Source organism: Centrocercus urophasianus, unplaced genomic scaffold (assembly GCF_019232065.1).
Source record: "Centrocercus urophasianus isolate 14NV4802_14NV808 unplaced genomic scaffold, USGS_Curo_1.0 seq_34, whole genome shotgun sequence".
In the NCBI taxonomy this organism is placed as follows: Eukaryota; Metazoa; Chordata; class Aves; order Galliformes; family Phasianidae; genus Centrocercus; species Centrocercus urophasianus.
Window position 1 is genome coordinate 1669721 of NW_024884911.1, and position 25784 is coordinate 1695504.

At 49.0% G+C, this 25784-nt stretch overlaps 2 protein-coding genes across 2 annotated transcripts in view; one reads left to right on the plus strand and one right to left on the minus strand.

Annotated features, from left to right (window-relative positions):
- PAPPA (pappalysin 1) overlaps positions 1-6126 on the plus strand; it is a 170444-nt gene extending 164318 nt beyond the window's left edge. Inside the window, exon 22 of the mRNA XM_042830695.1 lies at positions 2711-6126. Within this exon, the coding sequence (XP_042686629.1) occupies positions 2711-2818 (108 nt within the window). The 3' untranslated portion in view covers positions 2819-6126. The remainder of the gene's footprint in view (positions 1-2710) is intronic.
- Positions 6127-14317: 8191 nt separating this feature from the next.
- The window catches only part of ASTN2 (astrotactin 2), a 257225-nt gene continuing 245758 nt past the window's right edge, over positions 14318-25784 (minus strand). Inside the window, exons 21-23 of the mRNA XM_042830923.1 lie at positions 21823-21923; positions 20476-20659; positions 14318-14562 (exon numbers count right to left, since the gene is read on the minus strand). Of these exons, the coding sequence (XP_042686857.1) occupies positions 14325-14562; positions 20476-20659; positions 21823-21923 (523 nt within the window). The 3' untranslated portion in view covers positions 14318-14324. The remainder of the gene's footprint in view (positions 14563-20475; positions 20660-21822; positions 21924-25784) is intronic.

Here is a 25784-nt window from a genome sequence, read left to right on the forward strand (position 1 = left end):
GGAAGGCACTTCCTTAGTGACTCCTTCCCAGATATTTGCTGCAGTGGAGTAACAGTCTGTTCTCTTACATGGAGCTTTTGTTCAGGTAGGGAGGAGAGGGGATGCAGGAGGTAGAGAACTCCAACGCAATACCAAATTCATGGCGATTTGGGTTCCTCAGGTCACAGTTTCAGCACAGCCCACAAAGTTAGGGGAGTGAGAGCCAGCAGTTTGGAGATACAGTCATGCAGGGCTTTCACTCTTGGCTCTTGTTCCTCCAAGTGAAATGTTGGCATTTATGGGATGTCTGTGCCAGTGAGAGATGCTGCAGTCCTGCTTATGCGTGGAGAGAAGCAGAGACAAAGAGCAATTAGATGATCATGGCTAATTTCAGCCACTTCACTGAAATGCCTTGTTTGGTGTTCCTGTGTTCAGTGCAAAATGTGTATCCATCTTCTCTATGAGCCTCTTTCTCCACTGAATGCAGGGACACTGAATTGCCTTTGTTAGGCTGTTAGAGACAAACGTGAATCTAGGCCAGGGAGAGGAAGAAGTTTGATCAAGACAAATGAAAGAACCAGGAGCCCAGATCTCGCCTCCAACCAGTAGCTCTGTTGTACAACAGGAAGGATTTTTTAAGTCAAAATCATTGCCAAATCCAGGCTGAACTGAATGATTCAGGATAAAAAATAAAAGTAAGGGAAAACTCCAGACATATCTACATGTTTTGTTTGAGCATTTTCTAAGTGAACTAAGCTTTCATTCCAAGACATAAATTTTGCTCTGAATAGCCTTTTTTATTTTCGTGTCTTGTAAGGAAAGGTCGAACCTGAACTGCAGCAGATAATCTAAACCAAAATGTTTCCCTCTCTGCTGAACAAAATAAGTCAATTCCTTTCATGTGTCATTTTATTCTCTGCAGTATTTTAATTCAGTCGTTAAACAGTCCCTCCCGAACCCCACTGTTTACAGACTTCTCCATTTTCCTATCGAAGAATATTCATAACACTGTGATATGGAACAGTCCTACTGTGGCTGGCTTCTGTTGGATCAAGTGACCCGTAAGCTCCCATTGTTTTCTGCAGTTTCTAAAGCTTCTTTGGTATCCGGTTACTTGAATCCATTTGTTTTTAAGCTTTTGGACTCTCTCTGCTTTGCACCCTCCACACTGGCACATCGGTAGATTCAGGTTATTCACTGCTTGGTTCTTCAGCTCATGAGTCACTGAGGCCATAGGTTGGTGAGGAAGGTCACGTCTTCTGGGAACAGAAGTCAAAAGAAACAGGAGAAGGCTCTCTGAAGCCTGATGTGGCGGTGAGTGTTGGCTGTTTAACGTCTGTGTCAGCACGTCCCTGCTGTAGGCTCCCCAGTTGTGAAATAAAGACCCACACCCCTCTATCCTGTTCTCATATGTCAGGAGAAAAGCACGCTGTGATGGACGTGCAGGGACACGTATGGAAGGTCTTTGGGAAATGACAGCTGTGTGCTCATGAGCTTGGTCTCACGCATTCCTAGGTGTGCTGTTGATGCACAGGGAACAAAGGTACCTTCATGGCCTGGAGAGATGCGTTTGTGAAAGAGAGAGCAAACGTGTGGCAGCAAAGCCACGGACAGCAGACGTCGGGAGCACTGAACAGGTTATGGCACTGTCTGGGAAGGAGTGTTAAGGAGGGGAATGAGGTCATTCTCTCAGTCTGTGCAGATGGGAGAAATTCTTGGGAATGCACTTCAGGACAAGCAAGACACTGTTCCTTTGGCACCCCCTTTTCTTTATGTAAATGTGATGATGCAGTATGCCAAAATCAAAATCTGCTAGCCAGGCACTGCAGTCTTCTTTCAGCTCCTTCCCACGCTTCTGCAGAGATCATGGTCAGATTTTGTCTGCATGTAGCAGCGACTCACTTGTGTTCCTTTGCTGTTTCTCGGTGGCTGTTAGCTGTATCTTTTCCCCTTAAACTCAGCAGGTATTTAGAGAAGTCTGTTTGTCCAGTTCTGTTTTCACTGTTCTGCTAGGTAGTGGTTGGTTCAGTTCCTGCCTGGAGAAACTGAAACCAAAAGCACTCGTAATTGAACACACAAATACACTTAGACATGGAAACAGGACCCAAGCCATAGGGCCCTACTGCAGTGTGGTGCCTTACAGAGGGGAGGTTATGGCCCAGAAGCAGGGTTCACCAAATCCTCAGGCGGGAGGTGGATGGAAATGCTGAGCTGGGAACTGTTGGGCATAACATTCAGTGAGACTTTAAGCTGGTCACGTGCAATGGGAGTTTGGTAGCTTTGCCATCACTTCATGTCTGCAGGCTTTGGAGGAAGGATAGCCCTTCAGAAGAAGCTGGCAGCGTAATGCATTCCAGTATTTTGGTGACTAAAAGCCCCAGGGTTGCTTAAGCAGTACATTTCTCCTTGGACAGCTGTGTCCACATGCCTGACCGAGCAGTTAAAGGAGGATCTGCTGACCAGCAACTGCATGAGCTGAGCAGGCTCTTCTTTATCCATTTCACAGCCTCGCATAGGGACAAGTGGCTCATCTGAGGCCTCAGTGTGCCACTGAAATAAATCACTATAGAAAATAATGCAGTTGCAGACTCCAGCTGATCTCTGAAGATATCACTCCAGAGGTCTCGTTTGTTCTCCACAGTGCTGCACTAGGTCATCATTACGGTCCTTTTCAGCCCAGGCCGTTCTGTGATTCTACGATTCCTTCACATGCCTGTGTTTCCTTCCCCAGGTTACTCCCTTCCCGATGTCCTGTGACCTACAAGGAGAGTGTGCTTGCCGGGACCCCAACGCCCAAGAGCACAATCAGAAAGATCTCCGTGGCTTCAGTCTTGGGTAACGCCGAGCGACGTGGAATGGAGGACCACACTGCTCAAGGCAGGCTAGGAGAGACACCACATCCCTTTTGGTATCATTTTTAACATTTAGCTGCTCAACTGGATGGCATTTCTGCACCAGAGACCCTTAGAATTCAACCAGTCTGCCTTTAATTTTTGTCCAAGGAGAACTCAAAGTAGGGGTTTATGTATTAACTATATCTTAAATAGCGATGACAAGAAACAACCAAGAGTCAAGTTGAGAAGACATTCATGTATCAAAACAGCATGTTATGCCCACCTAATTTGAACAGTTCATATCTAGATTTAAGGCGAGAAACAAGCTATTTATGTACACGTATTTATAGAAATAAGTAGAGAAAGAGAGAAAGAGTGAGAGATTATGATCAACGCAGAAACACTTTCCCCTCTCTAGCACTCACAACTCAGACCATTCATGGAAGAGGCTGTGCTCTTGGAGGACTCCGGGCTGAGCCTTTTCTGATGCTGAATGCCAAGGTATCTCATGCTCGGGGCACTGATGCTGGGGTGGGGTCTCTGCAGGGCTGTGCCTCTTGGCAAGTGACTTGCCAGGTGCCCAGTCGGCTCGAGACGTGGGACTCATCTGCTCCTCACAAGAATGCTACTTCCAGCCAGAGAGCTCAGCAGGCTGCAGTGACCTTTCTGTACAGCTCCTCCTTCTCCCCCCAACACTCAAAAAGCAAACAAAAAGCCCCCTTGTCGCCCGGCCAGAAGCCAGAGGGCTGCTGGGATGTTTCTCTGCAGAGGTGGGCAAGTGGTCCCACTGTGGAGCCAGGGAGAGGGGAGTCAGGACTGGCATTGAGGAATGTGGATGATTGCTTCTGAGGAGCAGAGAGGGTAACTCGCCCCCGCACTTGTCATTTGAGCATGTCTGCTGCTGCTACTGCTGCTGCTATGTCCCATACAACTAGTTTCCTTACTGTGTCAGGACAGGGTGAAAACAACCCCATGCAACCAAACAGTCTGCCTTAAAGCTTACCTATAACCTGCCTTTCAAACCCTCTGGTATCTTCCTCAGCATTGGGGCAAGAAAACAGGACACCAGCCAGCCAAAGGAATCTGCTTTTTGGTCCCTGCCCACCCAAGGGGTTCTCTAAACCTCCTCCATCCCACTCTTATGGCTGTGTATATTTAACAACTGCTTCACGCTCTTGTTTTCCTAGGAGAGGGGAAGAGGAGGAAGTATGTACTATGGGGAGACAGTATTAAAATTTTGGTCATATTTGTCAGTATTAAGCATCCAGGCTTGTAGGTCAGATATCTTTGAAAGACCGGGAGCGTAGCTGCTTGTAATCTTCCAGCAGGAAGGGCATTAGCTGCAGCAGCTCTCATAATTCCCTTTCATATAGCTCCATCCTCTTGTTTCAGCCCAGAGGAGCTCACGTTGTGCCAGACTCTTGTGGGGCTCATTTTATCGTAGGGTTCATCATCACATTGAGTCACTGAGATGCCCAGAGTATCTCAGTGCTATTGCTGCTGTTAAAACCATCCCACATAAAGCCTAGAGATGTCTTCAGCGTGGCCTGGACTTGTCTCCTGCTGCTTTGGGTTCCTGCTGCAAGGAGCACACATCTGAAAGAGCATCTTCCCAAATGTTAATTCTTCCTGTTCCTTGGGACTCTCCTGCTTTGTACAATCTACTGGGAAAAGACAAGTTGGAAAGATATTTTCCTTCTCCTGCCTTTTTGAATATTCAGGCACTACAGCAAGGCAGAAATGTTAAGAGGAATCATTTAGCTCGTGGAGATGGATGTAAAGATAGATAGGAAAACTAGAAATGGAAAATTGACAGTTGTAGGTGCAAAGAGCCAGGCACCCACCATTGGGGTCATCTCTATGGGAATAACCCAGAGAATAATCTCACAACCTAAAATCTGGAGGCCTGGAGAGCAGATGAGCATAAGAAGGTGAGGAGTTGTCTGTTGGGAAGCTCTTGGAGAGGGCCTGGCCGTGGGAGCCGTGCGGATGGCTCTGTACCCACCGTGCAGGGCTATGGGGGAAGGGTGATGCAGTGGGATCAGGGCTTCTTCTATGGAGCAAAGCTGAATGGCTGCCAGTGTAGAGAGCATTAGCAGAAACTGGCCCCTGGGCAAACTTCCACTTGCTCTTCTTGCCACCTAATTAACAATGGAAATAAGTAATAGGGAGAAGGTTGCTTCCTTCTCAGTCGTTCATCCTCCTTTCTGCTGGTAATTGGTTCACGTGCCATCCAGCCTATTGGAGGAGCACAGCACCTCCAAACCCTTTCAGGCTGCCAGCACATCAGCACCTGAGGCATCTTGGCAGAAACTCTTCCATCCACACCACCCCGATTTCACCCATGTAGGAATCCCCACTTCAGGCCCTGCATGCATCCTGATGGCAGACCAGTTTACAAAACTCCTGTATCAGTTCTGCAGCTCAGCATGGAGGAGATTTTCCATCTGCTTTTCCCACCTAGGAATTGCCCAAGAGAGACAGGTCTGTGTTAGCGTTATTGCCACTTGCTGCTGTGGCTCAGGGCCTTCTGAGTGACTGTCCTGCCAGGGCCAGCCTCTGCTCTCGGCAGTCTGGGGACGACCAGGTCCCTTCCCCGCACGGAGGCTTTCCATGCTGCTATTTGATATATATTTTTTTTTCCATTTTTGGCACTGTCCATCTCCTCCAGAGGGGCTGAGAGCACTGCGAGCAGAGATGCTGCTCTGAGTCACATTAACTCACGTTATGAATGCACCGTTTTGATTTTTCAAGGAGATCAGATTGCTTTAAGGGGAACAAGGAGAGGGGACTCATGGGATCTGAATACCTGACCAACTGGATAGCCTTGCAGCATCTACTGCTGTAAGGACCTTGACTGCCTGGTAGAGTCCTGGGGAATGCGCCGTCATGATGGTGATGGACATCCAGTGCAAGATGAGAGGGATGCGGGGTGAAACTGAACAAGAAAATTGGGGGAATAGAAGAAGGTGCTCATGCTGATGAAATTTAGCTGCTTATGAAGTCCAGGTCACATCGGTGCCAAGAGCATCTCTGTCACAGACTGTGAGCCAAGGCTGCACTCAAAGGGCCACCAGTGGTCTCCAAGGCCAGAGGGAGGGCAAGCTGGAGCAGAAAGCAGTGAATGGTGCGGGATGGGGTGGGAAACTCCTATCAGCTGCTACCCCACTCCCTCCCCACCCTCTCGCAGATGGGCTGAGCTGGTGTCATCCCGCTTTTCTTGCATCTCCTGCTGTCCCCTCCCAGGCTGAGAAAGGAGGATGGCACCAGAGGACTCTTGGAGTCGGGTTCCAGCTACCTCCCTTCCGGTTTCGGTTTCACTTGGTTGTAACTGTCGGTTTGTTCTAGGTTTCACCTGTGTTTAAGAAAAACAAAAAAGAAAAAAAAGAAAAAAAGAAAAAAAAAAAAAAAGAAAAAAAGAAAAAAAGAAAGCCAATAGCCAACAAAAGTTTCTTGCTACAAAGGATTCAAGTGGGAAAAAAAAAATAGGAGAAAAGAAAACCCACATAATCCAAATCCAAGAAGAGAGAAGAGCAGAGCCTATTTTTGTGAGTTTGAAAGGAAAACACTGATTCTGCCAGCTGAGTAGAGGTAGATACTTAAGTGTAGATTTCCCTAGAAGTACTGTGAGGTTTTATAACATTGTCTGGTTTTGTTTTCCTTGTGCTTTGTGATAAGTCCAGGAACTAAGACTAAGGTATTTTTTTCCCCTGGTATATTGTTGTCTGGGGGGAGGGGGGAGTTTTGTTTTGTTTTTTTTTTCCAGATTATTTTTGTTTCGTTTTGTTTTGAAGTGAGTATTTGTGCTCATTTTTACATTAACCAACTGTACACAGACATGTAACCAGTATTTCAGTGTGCTCTAATTACTGCACTCAGAAGCACTGCTCAGTCTGAATCCCGAGGAGTCGCAAGAGGTTGGGAATGAGTGGGAGGAGATAGGTGATCCCATTAGCGGCGCGCTGATGTCCCCTTTCTGCACCTCTGCCCCGTCAATCCCAATTGAGGCCAAGCTAGAAAACAGGAGGTGTTACGGTGAGGTCAGGTGAGGCTGGGATGCCCAAGGGTATTTAGAGCTGGAGATTTGTCCTTTTAATTTTTTTGGATGCCATGGAAATCGCCACCTCTTTGGCCTCATCTTGACCTCCCCTGCTCAATCCATGATGCCTCAGTGACACTCGGTGGGTGTGTTGGTGTCCCTGGGAGGAGACCTTCTGCCCAGCCTAGACACCGTTCTCCATACCGTCACGGTTGTGATCTCAGTGGTCCCATGTAAGTCTCAGTGGTGCAGTGAAGGTGATATCCTCCACGTTTGTTCCGTGCCATCCCATCCTCCAGCTGCGGCCATCTCCCTTGAGCGGGCAGCTGGCCTTGTGTGTTGTGCACCTTGAAGGCCAGGGACCAGTCCTCTTGCCTCTGGAAGTTGCTGACCACTGAGGTCAATGGGAACATGACTGAAGCTCTGGTAACGAAGGCTCCAGCAGGCCCAGGTGGCCCAAATGTTTTTTCTTGGAGCTATGGCTCATTTGGGAGATCGGAGTTTGTATTGGGCTGTTCTTGCCAGCTGGGGAACCAGTGTCGGAAGGTCGTGTCAGCAGGAGCAGAGCAGGGCCTGAGGTTTTGTTTCACTTTTAGTTTTGCAAGCGGATTTTTTGCCCTTTTCACCTGATCTACACATCCAAGATTCACTAAGAATAATAATCGCTTCCTCTGAGGCCAGAACCAAGACTTGTGTTGGCTTCACGTGACAGACGAGGATCTTGGTGCTACTCGGTGTTGTTAGTCCTGTGAGGTCGAGATGCAGAGCTATGAGTCCAATTTGTCTTTGGTTCCCATTCTGGCTTGGGTTGGTCTTTTGTTTTTTTCATTCGTTTGGTGAGGCCACAATTCAGCCACCAGTTTCCATCTTCTGAGTGTGAAGAACGAGGGCTTTAATGAAACATTTCACCAGCAATTAAAGAGGGAATTGGAACCATTGTGGAACTTGCATTGTACGGCCTCTGTAATTACGTACCTGTCTGCAGATGATAGGCTGAATTTTGCTTCCACCAAGTCAACAGGGGTTTTTGTTGTCGTTGTTGTTGTTGTTGTTGACTTCACTGGGAGCAGGATTGAGCCGTACTATATATATAAATATATATATATAAATATATATGATATATATATAATATTATATGTGTAATATTATATATATATATCAGTGTAATATTTACAAATAAAACTGTGATCTCGTCTAGAGAAAAATGTATTCATATTACCAACTGCTCTTCCATATTTATGTATCATATTGTATCTTTTTATTATTGTTATAATTATTATGATTATTATGGTTATTATTATTATTATGGAATCTTTCTTGGCACCTTTTGGAAGCGACGTCAACCAATACTCCAATGAAGTGCTGAGGATCTATTTTCACAAGAATTCTACTGGTCTACTGTATAAAAGAGAAAAGAAAAAAAAAAAAAAAAGAAAAAAAAAGAACCAAGCAAAATACAGTTCAACCCTTAATTCTGTACCTCACGCCTGTACGTTTGCTGCTCCGATTTTGGGTTTTATTTTGCGTTCGTTTGTTTTTAACGGATCTAATTTAAGTCTCCAAGCAATATATAAAGATGTAAATAGTAAAGCTTATTTATTAAGATTGTCATCTTTTTTAATTTATATTTACACAGTTGTTCATCTAATTTATTTTTTTTTTTTTCAATACAGTTTTTAACAGTTGTCCTTTTTTGGTTCATGAGGTTTTTTTTGAAGTCATTTTCACAGAATTTCTTTATACAGGTTTTTCTCTTTCTTTTAATAAACAACAACTTCCTCTGGTCTTTCAAGAACAGGTCATGTTTCACTCAAAAAAAAAAAGTTTTGTCAGACTCATCAGAAATATTTTGCCATTGTTGATTCCTATACCCTAAAGTTCTATATTATATAAATATATAATACCTTGTATGCTTAAATATTTAACTGTGTGATTTTGTATATATCTTCATACACATGCTCACACACATATGAGGGTTAATGTCCCCAGATGCTGGGAGAACAGAGAATCAGAAACACAAACAATATAAGCTTGTATTAAAGAGTTCTGAACTGGACTGCTTGCTTTTGCCACGTCTTTGCTTTCGGTCGAGCTGGCCCCGAGCATCGCTGGGTGTGGGAGGGTGAGCGTGGTGCCACATCTGGATGCACAGCTGTACGGGCTGCCCTGCCACGTGTTCCCCTGCCTCAGTTTCAGGCAGGGTCTGCAGCACTCACAGTGCTCTGGCAGGGCTGGTGGAGGGAGGCAGCCCCCCCGGGGTGTGGTGTGGTTCCCTGCCACCCAATGGGTCTGCTTCCGCCATCAGACCCTGAGGCAATGGGGTCTGCCCTGAAGAATTCCACTTTGTCTCAATTGGGAAACCTTTAGAGAAACATTCAAGCCCGTAAGTGTGCCTAAATAGTGCCCTCATCACTTGGAAAAGAGCGCTCACATGTAAAGGCTTGCTGACTGCGCTCCGTGTGAGGGGCTTTGGCCTCAGTGACAACCTGGGGCTGTGCCAGGCTGCAGCTCCGCGCTGCCGTGACCTGTCTGCCACCCAGCACACCTCAGGACGCCGTGCTCTGCCCCTGCCCTCTGCTGCTTACCTTCTCCATCAGCTGCACAGCACTGTCATCCAGCAGATGAGTCCCAACAGGAACTCGCCGTGACTCAGGAGTATGACCTAAGCGGGGAGGAAGGCTGGAAGCCATCTGCATGCACCCCGGGGCTGAGTGTGCCAGATGCAGAACCCTGCGGGCACTGTGGAATGAGGCTCTGTATCCCATTTAACATCATTTTGCTCAGCAGAGTGATGGATGAGGCTCAGATCCATGCCCACCCCGCAGCAGGACCCCGTGGTGCAGACCCCAGCCCACCTCCCAGCTTGGAGCTGCTGCAGCAGGCAGGGGAGGGATGTCTGTGCTGCTGTAGCTGGGAAATGTGTATCGACTCAGCATTTACAATGTGAATTGATTCAGCATCGACGCCTCCAATCTGGGCCTGTGCACGCTGTCAGGATAGGTGCCATTCAGCCCTGACAGTTATTGACTCCCTATTGATCCTGAAGAGGGTCACTGTTAACCCAGTTAACTCTCGCCCTCATCAATGATTTAACTCCCCAGGGAAGCCCAGACAGGACAGGGAGGCTGGAGAGAACCTGGAGCACGTGGGTAAGAGCCTTGATGATGGCTGTGCTGCACCACTTGCAGGTCCTTTTTCTTTTGTTGCTGTTGGACTGTAATGGCAGACAGCTCTGTCTGCCATCCTGATGTATGTGCACTACTGAAAAGCAACACTTTGCCCGCTTTTAGAAATGTGGCATTAATACTGACTGTCGTGTGTAAAGAGGCTGTGGACTGAACAACAAATGAATTCCACACCGCAGTCTATGGGGCGCTTGGGGGCAATAAACTGAAGGGCAGCAATAAATTAATTTTTTTTTTTTACACTGACATAAGTGAGTCACTAAAAAAGATGTTTTGCATTTCAGCTGTCAAAATCTACTGCAATATATCGAGTGGGGAGAGAGAGTGACAGCGCATGGTGCCTCTATAGCATCCCTGTCAGTGGCCAATGCATTATTAATGGAGTATAAGCACGTTGAACGGCCCTGTCAATAGAACACACCGTAGCTAAAAAGGCCTGTAAACGGTGTATTAAACGGTTTGTGTCTATAGCAATACATAAATCAATTAACTGTGCATTGAAGGATCTATTAAGCATTAATACAGGCTTTAAGACAGGAGCAACCTACAGAGGCAGCTCCTGCTGGGCTGTGCTGCAGCCGCTGAGCGATGCTCATCTCCATTCCTCGCATGTGCACAACCACACGAGCACAATCAATTGCAGTGTGCGGCCAAAACAACCATTCCTATGGCCAGTTCATGTGTCTGTCTGGAAATCAATCGCTAAAGAGTGGGGGAAGGGAAAACATACATCAATACCTGCATTGAGAGAGGGCTGAAGGTACTGCTCAAAGAGTGGGCCACCAGCTGATGTTAAAAGTGGCGGAGGGAAAGCAAGGGATGTCACTTTCTGATCAGCCCCAAGCTGCAATGCCAGCCAGCCTGTGCCACCAAGCACTGTGTGGCTGCAGACACTCGTGTCACCCGCCGTGGGTCCTGTAGGCTGCCATAAACTAAGGGAGCTGACTGCGTTCGCTGCATGCGACAGCAGGGAAGCTGCTCCTGGTTCATACATCCGAGTCGTCACCTGGCTGAAAGCCACAGCTCCTCCACCAAGTGTGGCACTGGGAACTGTAGGAATGGGAAAATGCAGCTGTTGGCAACATGAAGCAATGTGGACAAAAGGATGTAGAGACTTCAAGAAAGGCTTCCAGAAACTGGAGTGTAAGGAAAGCTGCTCATCTTTCCCATGTACTGAAGGCACCTGAAGATCAGATGAGCATCCAGCTGTGCCCGTTAGCGGATGGTGCCTATGTGTGTGCTCCCTGTGCTGCCCAGTGCACCTCCTCGGGTAACATGGCCTAAGGCACAGTGAAGGGAGGTGAGCTGTTCCCATGCCTCTTCCACTCACCCCCTGGCCCAAAAGTTTGCTGATAAAACGCAGCCAAAGGATCCTAAAAACATTACGCTCAGAAGAGGCAGTAATGTATGCAAATAGTTCTGAAGGTCTTGATGATCTTCCGGGCGACTCAGACCTAGTGAGGACCATCCGTGGTTAGAAGCTTGCACAAAATAGTAGTGGTTTTCTTGTTGTTGTTGGGTTGGGTTTTTTTTGTAGATACCAAGTCTTGTCACCTGCTATCTGCAGCCTTCTGGTCATTTTACTTACAGTGAAAATGGAACTGGTGCCAACAGCCACTCTCACCCCCTTTCTACAAAGACCTTCCAGCTTACCTTATGGAAGCTACCCCCTGCCTCCCAGTTGTGCATTATTTTTAAGAAGCATGCAAGCTTCCCATCTCAGCTGGAGCCCACAGCCCTTTGTTAGACTACAGGTGTTCATGAAAAAAAAGAAAAGGAAAAAACAGGGCTGGAGTGGTGTGACAGGAGTGAGAGCACATGGAAGATGCCGGGGGAGCAATGCCTGCAGACGAAGCCCCTCGTGCTGCTCCTTCCCACCAATGCACCCAGGAGGATGGGGATGGCTGCAGTGCACACTGCATGCGGGCACGCATGCGGCAGAGCGCGAGCCCATGGGCCAGCATTGCTGGGCTGTGACTGCAACTATTTATCTTGAAAGCCTGATGGTTACATTCTCCAAAATTTCCAGTTAGAAAACACAGAACCTTCCATTCAGCCGCGAGCCCAAGCATGTGAAACCTCGACCAATTCCTCGGGTTTGTTTGGCTTGGGTCGGCCGCGCCGGGCAGCATCCGTGGCCACAGTCTGCCTGGGGCTGGAACTGAGATGAGAGCTCTGTGTGCTCCTCGACAGCTGAACGGCTGCCAAATGCTCTCTGCCACTCTGCCCCAGCACATCTGCCTGCTGCATTCCCCCCGTGCTGCCACCAGCATCACCAAGGATATGAGTGGGCTTTGGCGTGTGGTCTCCATTCCCAGTTCCTACAACACTGCACTCGTGGCAGTCAGGCATCCCATAATAGCACTAGTCCTGTAACCACCACCACATCCCCACCTGCCATGGCATCGCAGAAAATGCCAGCGGTGTCACTCAGGTCCATCAGGCTGGGACCATCAGCACATTCGCAGTCTGAGGGTTTTTGCTTTGCTTTGCTTCGCACAATAGCCAAGCTGAGCAAATAATGCTGCTACACCTCAAGCAGAGCTGCCCACTTCCAGAGGTGCAAGATCCGGGAGCTGACTCTGGATGAGGCCAACAGTTGCACTTGCAGGATGGCACTGAGATGCACTGGGGCTCATCAGACCCAGGCAAGGAAATGCAAAGTGTGCATTGGGCTGCAGGAAGCTGAGGTTGTCCCCTCCATCCCCAGGAACACCAAATCAGGAAAAGAGATTTTAGCTTAAAAAAAAAGGGCTCCCAAACAACCTGTGGTGCTCTTGTTCCAAAGGCTCCCCCATGGGCTCCAGCAGGACACTGACCAGGTGCTGGAGGGCTCCCCAGCCTGCAGCGTCCACGTGGGTCAAGACAAATGAAGAGACAGGACGAAAGGAAAAAGGGAAAAACAAGAGCAATGTGGGAGACACGACCACAATTAGCCAAAGCAGGCAAAGAGGTTTATCTCAAGAAGGATAAGCCTGGCTGAACTTCCTCCACATCAAATCCTGCACCTTTGTTTGGTTTCAAAACACGTCCATTTTGAAACTCACCCTCCTTCTTGTTTTCTTTACTTTAAAGGGTTAAATAACCTGGAAAAAAAAACAAACAGAACTGTTTGCTTTGGGCTGACTGAACTGATTCATTCAGCCCACAGTGTTTCCTTTTCCCCCTCCAGCCCCCCTCCAGGTTTGTTGTTTTGCTTTAAGAAAGAAAAAGCAATAGCTTTGGGCTGCTTTGATTTTTGTTGTTTTTTTTCCTCTCACCCTCCTGCACTCATTGGTTTGGCGACCAGACTGAAAAATCCATTACCCACACAGATCCTGGGCCAGCCTAACCCACATCTGACACTAAAAGAAACCAGATTCTCCATGTCTTTTTAGCCCCTGGCTTCCTTCTTGGGCTTTCCCACATATCTGAAGCTCCCAGAGGGGCTGCGATGGGTGCTGGGCAGGGCCAGGACCCTACACAGAGGCTGCACTTTCCCCTCCTCTCCCAGCGCCTGCTCTCGGGGTCAGCGCCGGTCTCTGGTCCTTGGGGTTGGCCATTGGGGAAGTCCTCTCCTCTCAGCTGAAGCAGCGGCGAGACAGCATCAGGAAGAAACACCAAAGGAAGCACGGAGATGGACTTAATATGAACCTTTAATGCACAGAACGAGCTGCCGGGAGCCTTGCGAACGAAGGCACGGAGCCATTCTGCTACCTTGGAGTGGTAAAAAACCCCCAGCGTGTCCGCAACGTCCTGGCACCTGCCTGGCATCCACCTCTGGGCCACGCGCTCACAGCTGGGATGCTCCTGGCGTCCTCGGCCAACGTGGCACCAAATTCCTGGCCCCACAGCTCCGGGTGGGCAGGGGATCCCCAGGCCCAGAAGTTCCCCTACTCAGGCTCTCGCCTCCAGCGGGTATCGCCTCCTCCCAGCGTTTCGGAGTGTGTAGTCCAGGAAATTCAGTAAGAAAAGATTAAAAAGGAGAGACTTTTGCGCTGAGTCAAATCAGGTGTTGGGTTTTTGTTGGTTGGTTGGTTGTTTTTTGTTGTGGTTTTTTTTTTGTTTGTTTGTTTGTTTGCTTCCTCTGGAAAAAATTAAAAAACGAAAGGAAAGGAAATTAAAGTCCGACTTGCAGATTTCGCGTTTCTCTGCCATTGATGTGAGAAAGTCCTGCTTGGCCTCGCTGCCCCCTTTCACCCCTCCGAACACCTCCCGTCCCCGAACCCCAGCAGCACTCAGCACATCACAAGTCCTTGACTCCTCGGAGTCCCTCTGCCTCCCACAGCTCCAGGCCGGCACCGTCCCTCACCGCCCCTTGGACTCCCCGTAGGTGTTGCGCAGCATGGAGACCATCTTCTCCTCGCACGTGACTTTGGTGTCCTTTAGGATGCTGTACCACACCATGCCAGGAGGCCGGACCTCCTCACTGCGGCAGAACAGGTAGGGCATGGTCTCGGTGCGGCTCTGGATGTAGGAGCTGCGGAGCAGCGTTGAGCAGTGACTGCTGACTTTCTCCAGCCTCCGCAGGATCAGGTGTGCCTTCCTGGAGGGAAGAACCAGAAATAGGGGCAGAGGAGTCCCCAGGGCACACCTGGCTTCCATCACTGGCTCTGTCTCATGGCAAGAATCACAGAACCACAGAATGGTTGGGTTGCAAGGGACCTCACAGCTCAGGCTGCCCAGGGCCCCATCTAATGGCACTGGGCACCTCCAGGGATGGGCACTCACACATCTCTAGGCAGCAGTGCCTCACTGACCTCTAGGTAAGGAATTTCCTGCTCACATCTGACCTAAATCTGATCTCTTTTAAAAAGAGAGAGCTTTTTCTTTTAAATCCATTCCCTCTTTTGTCCCATCATTATCTGCCCATGTAAAAAGTCACTCTCCCTCCTGCTTATAAGAAGGCTGCAGTGAGGTCTGCCCGGAGCCTTCTCCAGGCTGAACACCCCCAGCTCTCAGTCTGTCTGTGTAACAGAGGTGCTCCAACCTCCAACCATCTTCATGGCTAGCTCATGCCCAGCTTTTATACACCAAACCCTTCTCCGTGGGGCTGCTCTCAGTGAGTTCTTCTCTCAGTGCATACATATACCTGGGATTACACCAACTCAAGCACAATACCCTGCACTTGGCTTTGTCAAACCTCATGAGGTTCAATGGATGAGAACCACGACCTGAGACATCGCCTTGCCTGTTTTAGGTGGAGAGCAGCTCTACTTTGTGTCAAAGTTCACACACATCCATGCATGGGGCTGGAGGGACCTCAGGCATGAGCAGCAGAGCAGCTCGGGGGCCCTGAACTGTGCCAGGTGGTCACCAGAGTGCCACATGTTCCACAGCACACCGTGGGGACCCCCAGTACTGCCAGCCCACGAGTGCTGCCCTCCCTGCTCTGTTTGCTTAAGTCTCCAGGAGGCAAATGGCCCGAAAGGACTGACACTAGAAGAGCGAGGAGAAAAAGCACAACACATTAAGACAAAACAAAATAAACCCGTTAGAAACCAAGAATCCCCTCGTGGGAGTCTGCAAAGTGCTAAATCAAACAAAGGGAGGGGAAGAGGGTTTACTTCAGTGGTCTGAAAGTCTCAAGATCACAGATTATTTCCTCTCCCTCTGGTGCCACAGGAAAGCTCTGGATTTGGGGTTAGGGGATTTCACAGTTCCTGGAGGAATGTAAATTCCTGATAATGATATGTCAGAGGCAGCGCTGTCAGTCAGTGAGGCATAAACATGGGGATTACTTGATTATGGAAGCTGAGCGGCGTTGCAGCCTGGGCTGTGAGCTCCTAACGAGGAGCAGCACCAGCAGCACCCAGTATGGGATGCGGGGAAGGAGGGCAGATGAGGCACAAGGGCACATCAGCACCTCCTGATGTGCCACCGATCCCCCAGTTCACACGTGTGAAATTCCACGGTGGCATCAGATGCTCTCAGCAAAGACTCATGGATTAAAGCTCAGCTCAGAGCAAACCAAGATCCACAGTGCCTGATGCTACAATGAGGCCAACAGATCTCAATCACTCTCGCTGCTGGTGGACGGGACCAAAGGGGATCATGTGCAATCAGCCTGCCTTGATGAATATGTCCAACCTGCTCTTTAGTCAAAGGCAGAGCACAGTTTGTTTCCACAAGCAGTCCCTCAGTTTATCCATCTTAATGCTGAGAAACTGCTTCATAACATCTGCTCTTTCTTGAAGGGGAGGTTGGCCAAACGTAGAGCCCACATACACCCTGTAAGATGGACGTTCCTGTAAGCAGACTGTGCTCAGGAGCAGAGCACTGAACCAGACCTGCCTCTCTCTCAATGGGATAACTATCATCTTTCCAGGGCCACAGCTCTGTGGCGACCCTTATTTACCATAAATCATCTCTATTGCCAAAAGTAGGTTCTGCTCCTTTCCCAGCTTATCCCTGCCCATTGGCTTGTGCTGGTGCATGTGTCCATTGGGATGAATGGGATTCACTGACATGCAGAAGTTGTCCACCTGAAGGCCAATCAAGCATCCAATGGCTTTTCTCCCAAACTGGTTCCTAGTCCAGCTCACCAGGAGGCCTTCCCAGGCTTGCACAAGAGGAGAGCACCAACAAGTGGATGCGGCCAGTCTTTGAGGCATTTCTCAGTGGTAGGTAACAGTGACTTGCTCTTAATCAGGTTGAGGGCTGGGCACCCCAGCACATGCTCACACACATCTGCTGGCCAAGCTCTTCCCCTTTCCTCCTCCCATCTCACCAGCTGTCTGTCTCCTCCCCTGCACAGCCCTCTCAGCCCATCTCTCACTTCCCTCCTGCATAACCTGACCATTTCCCTCCATCTCCCTTGGTCTTCCCTACTCTCCCATTTTCATTACATGTTCCACCACCCCAGGATCACCTGGATTTTGCTAAAAATGACCACATTGCCTTCTTTTCCTGACAGACGTATGGGTCTCTTGGCCAGATAAACACTCTCATTTGTGAATCACAGAATGGTTTGAGTTGAAAGGAATCTTCAAAGGTCATCTGATCCAACTCCCCTGCAAGGAGCAGGAACATCTACATCTACAGCTCAACAAAGAGCAGCAGGGCTGAACCATGCAGACCTGCTGGTCTCTGATTTGCTGCAGGCAACGCTTCTTGGGTTGGTGGTCTCCACATCTGCAGCATCTGCAGTTGTGCTCGGTGCAATCAGCCCCAAGAAAGGGATGTGGCACACGATGAGCTGACTCTACAAGGATGCTGAGAAAACACAGCACCATGCTCCAGGTGATGGGAGGGAGGGAATCAGGTCCCTCACTTTTGGTTTCCGGCACCAAAGCCCCAGTTTTGATGGGTTTCACTGCTTTGAGACTGAGTCACTTATTTTAGTGAGGTAATGAAGTCATGTGTAAATATTAGATTTAGCTTTTGGCTGTCAGCTGTTCCCTCTTAAAAAAAAAATAAGGAGCAAGAGAGACAGAGCGGGTGAGGGGAGGGGTGAGAAAGGGAGAGAAGCTTTCTGGTGAAGGCTGGGTAATAAATTACAGGAGCAGCTCTTGGGCTGCCAATTTAACACCATAAATCAAGCGCTGGGTATTACCCAAGTGCTCCCTGCGGAGGGCTGTCGGGTCAGAACGACCACCTTTTCAAATACTGGAAATGAAATCTTCCTAAATGCTGACCAACCTCATCCCTGCCAGAAACAATAATTTATTGCCTTATTAAAGGGCAGGAATCAAGAGAGGACAGCAGGGGAGCGAGGCGGGGGTCATTTTCATGGCCAGATCCCGGCCCTCCAAAGGATGAAGCAGCCCCTCCTTGCTCCCCCATAGCCCAACTCCACTGCAGGGTGCCCCCACTCTAGGTGTCCCCAGGGACCGGTTCTTGAGTGATGGATTTAGGAGGTCATCACCCACATCATAAATGGTGGAGAGAGGGATTCTGATAGCGATGGCTCCGCACGGCTGCTCCCCTCTTGGTGTGGGGAGAGGGGTGGGAGGGGAAGGGGGCTGCCAAGGAAGGTGCCAAGTGAGAAGGAGGACGAGCTTCCTCGGTCTGCTGCAGGAGCGGCTGCTTGCCCGTCTGCTCTGTTCCCATATGGGACGATTTTGTCATCAATTCAGATTTTTCCACTCTACTGAGAACTGACCCAGGTCTGTCAGACCCTCATCTGAGAGGATAATGAGTCCGGGACTCGATGGCCTCTTATCACAGCCTCCCATCGGTACACTGCATTCCCCTCGGTTCCAGAAGGCAGCTGCTCTGGGGATGCACTGATCTCATGAGGCCGCCCCGGCTGCTGCCCGGGGACCTGCCTGAGGGAAGGAGAGCTGTGAGCCCCACATCCTGACCTTGCTGTTCCTGGTAGCCGCAGGCAGGGGCACAGAGGGAAGATTTTAACCTAATTCTTTCTCCCGCCTCCTCCTAACAGCCAGGCTCTGTTTGCAGAGGTCACAAGGATTGTCCAAAAATACAGTATGAGAAAATAATAAAGAAATCTCCCTGTTGCCATGTCAGGAAGCGCTCTTGCTGCACCGATCCAAAGGTCTGAACACACAGTAGCATTAAACCTTCACTGCTTTAGACAGATTCTCTGTTTTGTTGGAACAAATTAACTCTGCGAGACTCATTTGGTGTTTGTAGGAGGAATGGGGGGAGCAGGAAAGGGGTTGTTGTTGCTGAAGGAGACGAGCAGGATGAAGCAAGCCAGGTGCCAAGATGCTGCTGACCACATAAAGTCCTGGTTTAGGGCCACCTATGAGCTAAGTTTTTAATGTCTCCTTAATGTAAACCGTCTGGTTGGGACATCTGGCTGTCAGCGTGTCTTCTCGCGAGCAGCTGTTTGCAGTAACCTGTGGCTTTCATGGAAACTGGGCTCACGAGGACTCCAGTGTGATGTATTTATTACACGGAGGCAATCAACTTCCCTCTTGTCGCTCAGTTTTATGAGCGAACATTTACTGTGAATCTGAGGCTCATCTGATAAACATTTCAAGGTATGAAAATGAATGTTCCTCTGGGAAGGAGAACAGCCCGTCAATTAAAATCGCGTTACGAGATGGCCTCCCTTGGCAAATCCTCCCCACGTCAGTGCCTCCGCTTCTGTCCCAGCTCCCGGCGATGCTGGGCGGGATGCAGAGCTCTGCTCTTGTCAGTCTGGCATCGACTGCTGCTGCATTTCCCCTTGGCTGCAGGTCACACACTGCTCAAACATGGAGTGGGGGCACATGAGCTCTGCAAGGGATCATCTGCCTGGCGAGGAAGGCAGACAGCAGCCGAATCGACCACTGGCTCCAGATGTAGCTCGGTGTGGAGTGCAACAATGCGGGCTATTTAAATGTCACCTTGCAAATCTGGCGGCTCAGTGTAGGTATCAGGGTAGCTAACATGCTGCAATAAGTTGGATCTCAAGTGACAAAGGAAATAAGAAGAGTAAGAAGAGTGTAAGAAGAGGCTGATGGACCCCGGGGGCTCAGAGCAGTTGGAAAGGACAAACAAGTCTGCAGTGTCATCAGAGAAGGAGGAAGGCGGTGGGAAGGAAGAGTGGCTCAGCGTCAGGCGCTAATGAGCTATCAAAGAAATTACGACCAAGGTCGTTTCTGTGGGAGGGCAAGCACCAGGCCAGCCTGGATTTATGTCTGTGAGAGGAGGAGCTGTTGTGAAGTGCTGTCATCCTGGTATTATGGACGGATCCTTGCTCATGTCCAACAAGAAGTCGAGGAGAAAGAAGGAAATTCTTATTCACGGACAGCGCAACCCCTCTCCTCCATCCTTCCCTGCTCCAGTTTGTCAGAGAACAACAAAGAATCATAGAATGGCTTGGGTTGGAAGGGATCTAGTTCCAGTGGTTGTCAACCACCAAATTCAGCACCAGAAAAGACTGCCCAGGGCCCCATCCAAAGCTAGATGAGGATGATTCAAGAGCAGTGTCTACAAAAGCTTCAAGGCTACTTGAATTCTAAAGAGATTGTAACTTGTCCACAGGGTTATGACTTTCTCCAAACACTCCTTGCATGGTACCAGGGACACCACAGCAATGAAAATAAGGACGATCTTCTTAGCACCTACATCAATGAATTGAACTATTGCTACGGGAGAGTGAAGATGGAAAAGGGAACTTTGGAAATATTTACAGCTTGTACAGCAACCATATGGCACAGCGAGGATAAAGATGTGTCAGGTCCAATAGAGATAGAAATCAGCAGAAGGGAAAGTCCATGAAAAATACTACCTAGCAGAGACAATTTTACCACTTAGAATTTTGCTTAGTTGTTGATCCCCTCTGAAAACATCCAAGTGCTGGCTTACACACAGACCATGCACTGTCCCTGATTAAGACCCTCTGGTCTCCCCATGGTGTTCCCAGTACCCTGCAGTACCGCCCACTTCAGCTCTCCCACATGCATTCATCAAAGACCAAGCAGGGCCTGGTCAACACCATTGGATGGTTAATAACAAGAGGGGACTTCTCTCAGCTGTGAGGATGCAGGATAAGGGTGGGTACCTGGGCCCCAGCTCATCTTCGCTACGCCAGACAAAGTCTCCAAACTTCTCATAGTGGGAGTTGTAGTGGTGCTGGACTCGGAACAGCATGGAAGCAGAGACCTCCATCAGCGTGTTGTAGGCTGTCTGCTGCTCCTTCCCACTGGTGTAGCCATTATAGAGGTTGTAGATTTTGTCAGCTATTTCTGGAAGAGAGCAGGGGACAAGATTTAATGAGCACAGGTGTAGTGGGAGTGCTAAGTTACGGCCTGAAGCAGTGATTGAGCACCTGGTGGGAAGGCAGGGCCAACCCAGGGGAGCTCAGCTGCATGCAATACACCTGAGTAATTGGAAGGGGTGGAGGCAGGATCTACTCCTTCTACGACCTCATTTAAGGGTTGGTAGTGGAGGCAAGGGCACCTCTTGCTGTGTATCCCTGTCTACCTGAGGCCTGCCAAAGCTAAATAGTTATTTTCTTTCATTTCTGAGGCTGCTGCATTTGGGCTCATTCTTGTTTGCTGGGCCCAAAGGCTTTGCTACCCTACCATTATCATGGTACTTTCTATCCCATTATAGCAATACAACAGGGAAAAAGAACAAGCAGAGAACCCTGAAAAGGGCTGGTGGGAGGTGCTGGGATAGCTGCAAATGAAGCTTGATTTATTGAGCAAGAAAGTGTGTGCTTTTGTTGTAAAAAAAAAAGAGTATTTTTTAAGAAATAAAAAATGTAGAAAACTCTTTCTTTCCTTTTCTGTAAAACCTCTCATTTGCTCTTGTTTTGGAAGTGCTTATCAATAACACTAAACAAAGCATTAATCAAAGCTTTCTTTTGTTTGTTTCCCAAAGTAGAAAGAAAGGAAATAGGTAGCAGGCCTTCTTTTCTTTTTTAGACAAGTAATTTAAAACTCAAAAACAGCAAAATGCTTTGGGAAGGAGAGAACGAATTTGACTGATTGGTTTCAAAACTGGGAAATGAAACTATGAAAGTGGTTGATGTCTCCATTTCAGAGTCAACACAGCTGCTACTGCTGTCCCACTAAAGACCCAGAGTTGGGTCCCATTCAGGGCTGCCCTTACTTTGCAGGCAGCAATTGCCCTTTTCCATGGGATGTTTGTTGGCAGGTCCCCAGGATCATACGGGGAGCAGACATGATGGCACTGAGCTACAAAGGACCATACAGCCTTCACTACAAGATGTTTGTAATTTGCCATCCATCCCAGCCCCATATCCCTGTGCCCAGGGCTCACTTATAAGAGCTTGTGCTCTGGAAGAGGAGACTGGAGAGGGTTGCAGGTGTGTAATGGATACAGGAGAAGCAAAATTAACAGGAAATGGCTTCTGTCTTGGGAGATGAGGTGCCAGACTGACCTTCTGCCTTGCTGTCATCTACCAGTGGGCAGGCTGTCCTCAGGGTGACTGTGCTCAGCTCAGAGTGTCTCCCTCGTGTGTCCACCGCATACAGAGTGAACCTGGAAAGCAGGAAGGGAAAGAAAAATGTCTTTATCTCCTGGTCTGACACCACCAGATTGTTATGGGAGCTGACTTCATGAGAAGTGAAAAATGTGGTCCTGGCTCCCATCAGTCACTTCTGGCATCTCAAGGGGATGCAAGATGTCTCTGGCTAAGAATAGGAAAGCAAATAGCAAGAGGAGGCATGGGGGTAGGTCACAGCATCCCCGTGCACCAAGGGTGGGCTGCGTGCAGCTCCATGAGTTGGAGAAGGATGCGCACAGCTCTGCATGAGGTGCCTTGCACCCATGCAATGCAGTAACATTGCAGTGCTTGCACCTCCCTGCAGTAATTCTGCCCTAAGTAGGATCTGTGCTGACAAGCGACAGCTCGCACACATCCTGCAAAAGGCCCTTGAGGTTGTTTTCTAGATCATTTCCTCACCAGGGTGTGGCTGGTAAAAGGGTGGGAATGATAATTTCACACTTGAAGCTAATGGAGAGCATCTGACAGTAAAACACAGCTTTTGTGCTGGATGGAGCACTGCATAAACAGGCTGTGGCTGCATGGGATGTCCTGTGATGCTAAGCTCAGAGCTGTGCTCACAATATCAGAGCTCCAAAATGAGAATGCTTCTTTGCAGTGGGGGCAATAATTTTTGCCCACTCTTCCAGAAGGTATAGAATGATATTTACCCAGCCCAAGCCAGGCATAGAAACCAAAGCTGCTTTTGGCACAGGGTGGGAGCTGGGCACAGAGGTCCCTGAAACAACACAGCTCTGCAGTTGTAAGCTGAAAGGGGATTGAGACCCCAAGGCATGTTTACTTAAGGAGTGATCCTGACTCTCAGCATCCTCATAAGGGACAACAGTGATGCCTGCCTCCTCCTCACTCCCAATCAGTGGGCTGCTCCCACATCCCACCAGCAGCTGATAAGAGCTGACATCTGCATGGTAGCAATTCCCAGCACGGGACGTGCTCTCTCCAAGCAATTAGCATTAGCTCTGTAACAATATTTGCTGACTGAAAGGATGCCAGCAGACTGCCAAGGAACCCACTTGTGCATAGGGACAAAGCTGGGGCAGGCAGGAGATGCAAATGCTGCGCTTGCCCAAAGAGATGCTATTTAATTCTTTGGCATGACATCATCTTCCTTAATTTAGAGGGAACGTTGCTCAGAGTGGGAGCATCTCACAAGGATGTCCATGCTGTGCAACTTCACAAGTACCACACACAGGCTGTTCTCCTGCTATAATTAAGGGACAGCAGCAGAGCAATAGGGGAATTCGAATCCAGGTCAAGAGTGTGAGTGCCAGGCTCTGCAGAGCTGCCATCTCCACTTCTACTGAGCAAGGAGTCTCCTGTGGGCAGATAAGCAGCACAGATTGTTCTCTCTGGGTCCACAAAGCAGCAGTAACTGGGGCACGTAGTGTCAAGAAGGGCACCCCAGGAGTCCTACAGCTCATCCAACCACCCATCAGCAGGCATTGCTCTTCTTAGAAGAATAGAATCATTAAGGTTGGAAAAGACCTAAGATAACCAAGTGCAACCTCAGCCCACCACATCTCCAAGGTTGTGGAAGGCCTCCAGGGACAGCACTACTCCCTGGGCAACCTGTGCCAATGCATTACCGCTTTATGAGAGAAGAAATGTTCACTAACACCTAATCTGAACCTCCCCGGGAACAACATGAAGCCATTGCCTCTTATCCTATTGCTGTTACTGGATGCAAAGGTTGAGCCCACCTCCCCACAACCTCCTTTCAGGAGTTGCAGAGAGTGATACAGTCTCTCCCAAGCCTCCTCTTCTCCAGAGTGACCCATCTCAGCTTCTTCAGCTGCTCCCCACTGCTCTTCTGCTCCAGCCCACTCACAGCCTTGTTGCCTGTCTCTGGACACACTCTGTAGTTTCTATGCCTTTCTTGTAGTTAGGGGCAAGCCTCTGCAAGCATGGCAAGCTCTCAGGGGGCTCAACAGGTGGGTTTCTGTTGTGAGCTAACCTCTGTCCCCATGCTGGGTCATTGGCTTAGCTGTGCTGGCTGTGTTTTCCTTTGTAAATGGGTGAGCACAGCTAATGTGCAACCTCTGCTCTGCCCGCGGCAGCTTCATCAAGAAGGCTCCATTATCTGCGAGGTAATCGGTGCCAGAGTACTTCCCTTGAAAACAGCAGACTTTGATGAAAACAATGGTAATAGTCAGCAATTAGTGCCCACGTCACCTATTCCAGCACCCGTGGGTCAGGAGGGATGCGGCTGCCTGGCAGGGGTCACAGTGCATCCCCCATCTGCTGGGGGGGAAGGACCCTTTTGGGCTGTGCTTCTGCCCTCTGCCAACACCAAAGCAAAGAGTGACAGCATCCATAATGGTCCAGGCTGGGTTAAAAAACTGATCCACACACAGGGCCTTCATTTCATCAGATGAGATTGGGGGGAAAAAAAAATATGAAAAAGCCATGCTTAAATGGGAAATCATCAGAAGCAAAATGATTTTGACTCGGTCAAAAGAGAATGCTTTAACTCACATGAAACCAATCCTCTCAGAGTTCCCAGAAGAATGGCTTTGTGCTCCATTCCTTTTGGTGGTGAGGCAGTGGCTCAGGCTGCCCGGAGGTGCTGGTGCCCCATCCTTGCAGCTCAGGCAGGACAGAGCTCTGAGCACCTGACTGTTCGGCGCAGGGAGTTGGATTAGATGGTCCTTAAGATCTCTTCCAACTCAAATGATTTATGATTCACTCTCAAGGAGAGCTGTTCTAGAATGGGCACCAACAACTTCAGCTCTGGTGGCAGCTGGCAGCCCCAGCAGCACACAGCCCTCTGCCCCTCTCCATTTCTACCCAGCATCTGATCTCAGAGAGCTTGGCCATTAACATCCAACAGATTGCTCTTGAAGCACTGACAGCCCTGCTTTAGTGATGGCAAACAGATATTTATGGGGTGAAGCATCTCAACCAGGAGAGCCGCAGCAAAGTGAGCAGATCGCAAAAGTGGGAGATGATGGTTGCCCACCTCCTTCTCAACCATTTGTCCACCCATCCTCTCTGTGGCAGAATGATCTCAGAGCAGTTAACAGCCCTGCACGGTGTGCTGGTAATTTTTTCCCTTTATTTGTGGAAATGGATAATCAAGAGAAGAAAGAGCAGAGATCTGTGTCTCCTGCTTGCAGTGTCCAAGAGATACCCATGGCAGCTGTGGGTGAGGTGGGGACATGACCATCCCTACAAAGCATTTTGGATGAAGGCCACGGCAGGCAGCATCTTTGACAAGGATGGAACTGCACCCAACAATGCCAATGGGGCCCTTTGGGAGCCTCTAAGGAAAAATGAGACCAACAAGTGGTTCTGAATTCCAGGCTGGAATGCCATGAGGCAGCTCTGCCCTGGCTCTGCCTCCCCCATACCTAGGAGATTGGTTTGTGCAGCAGTAAGCATTCCCTGCAATGCTCCTTCATGTGCTCCCTGTGCTCTTGTGTCCTCCCTCATTTCCCCAAGTGCCCTTAGCACGATCATACATGGATGCTGCCTTTGGAACAATACTAAGACATATTCTGCCCAAAGAGGTTCCAAGGAGCATTTTACCACTGGATGCACATATGCTTTTGGCAGAGAGCAGCCCTCCATGCCTGGAAATGCAGCCACCTCAGCAGAGAAACAGCACATCAAGTCCTATAAAATAACACTGCTTAAATGTTTCCCACTACACTGACCAGAAGGAACTTTTAGAGAGAGATAGAAAGCAATTAACATGTGGCCTCGTGAAATGTCAGCAACACCTTCCTTGTAGATACTCCACCCAAAGTTGGCTAAAGCAGGGATTTTATCACTGGGCTCAAGATAGTTCTTGGGGGGAGGAAGAGAAGGCAGGGAAGGGGATGGCGGGGTGGGGG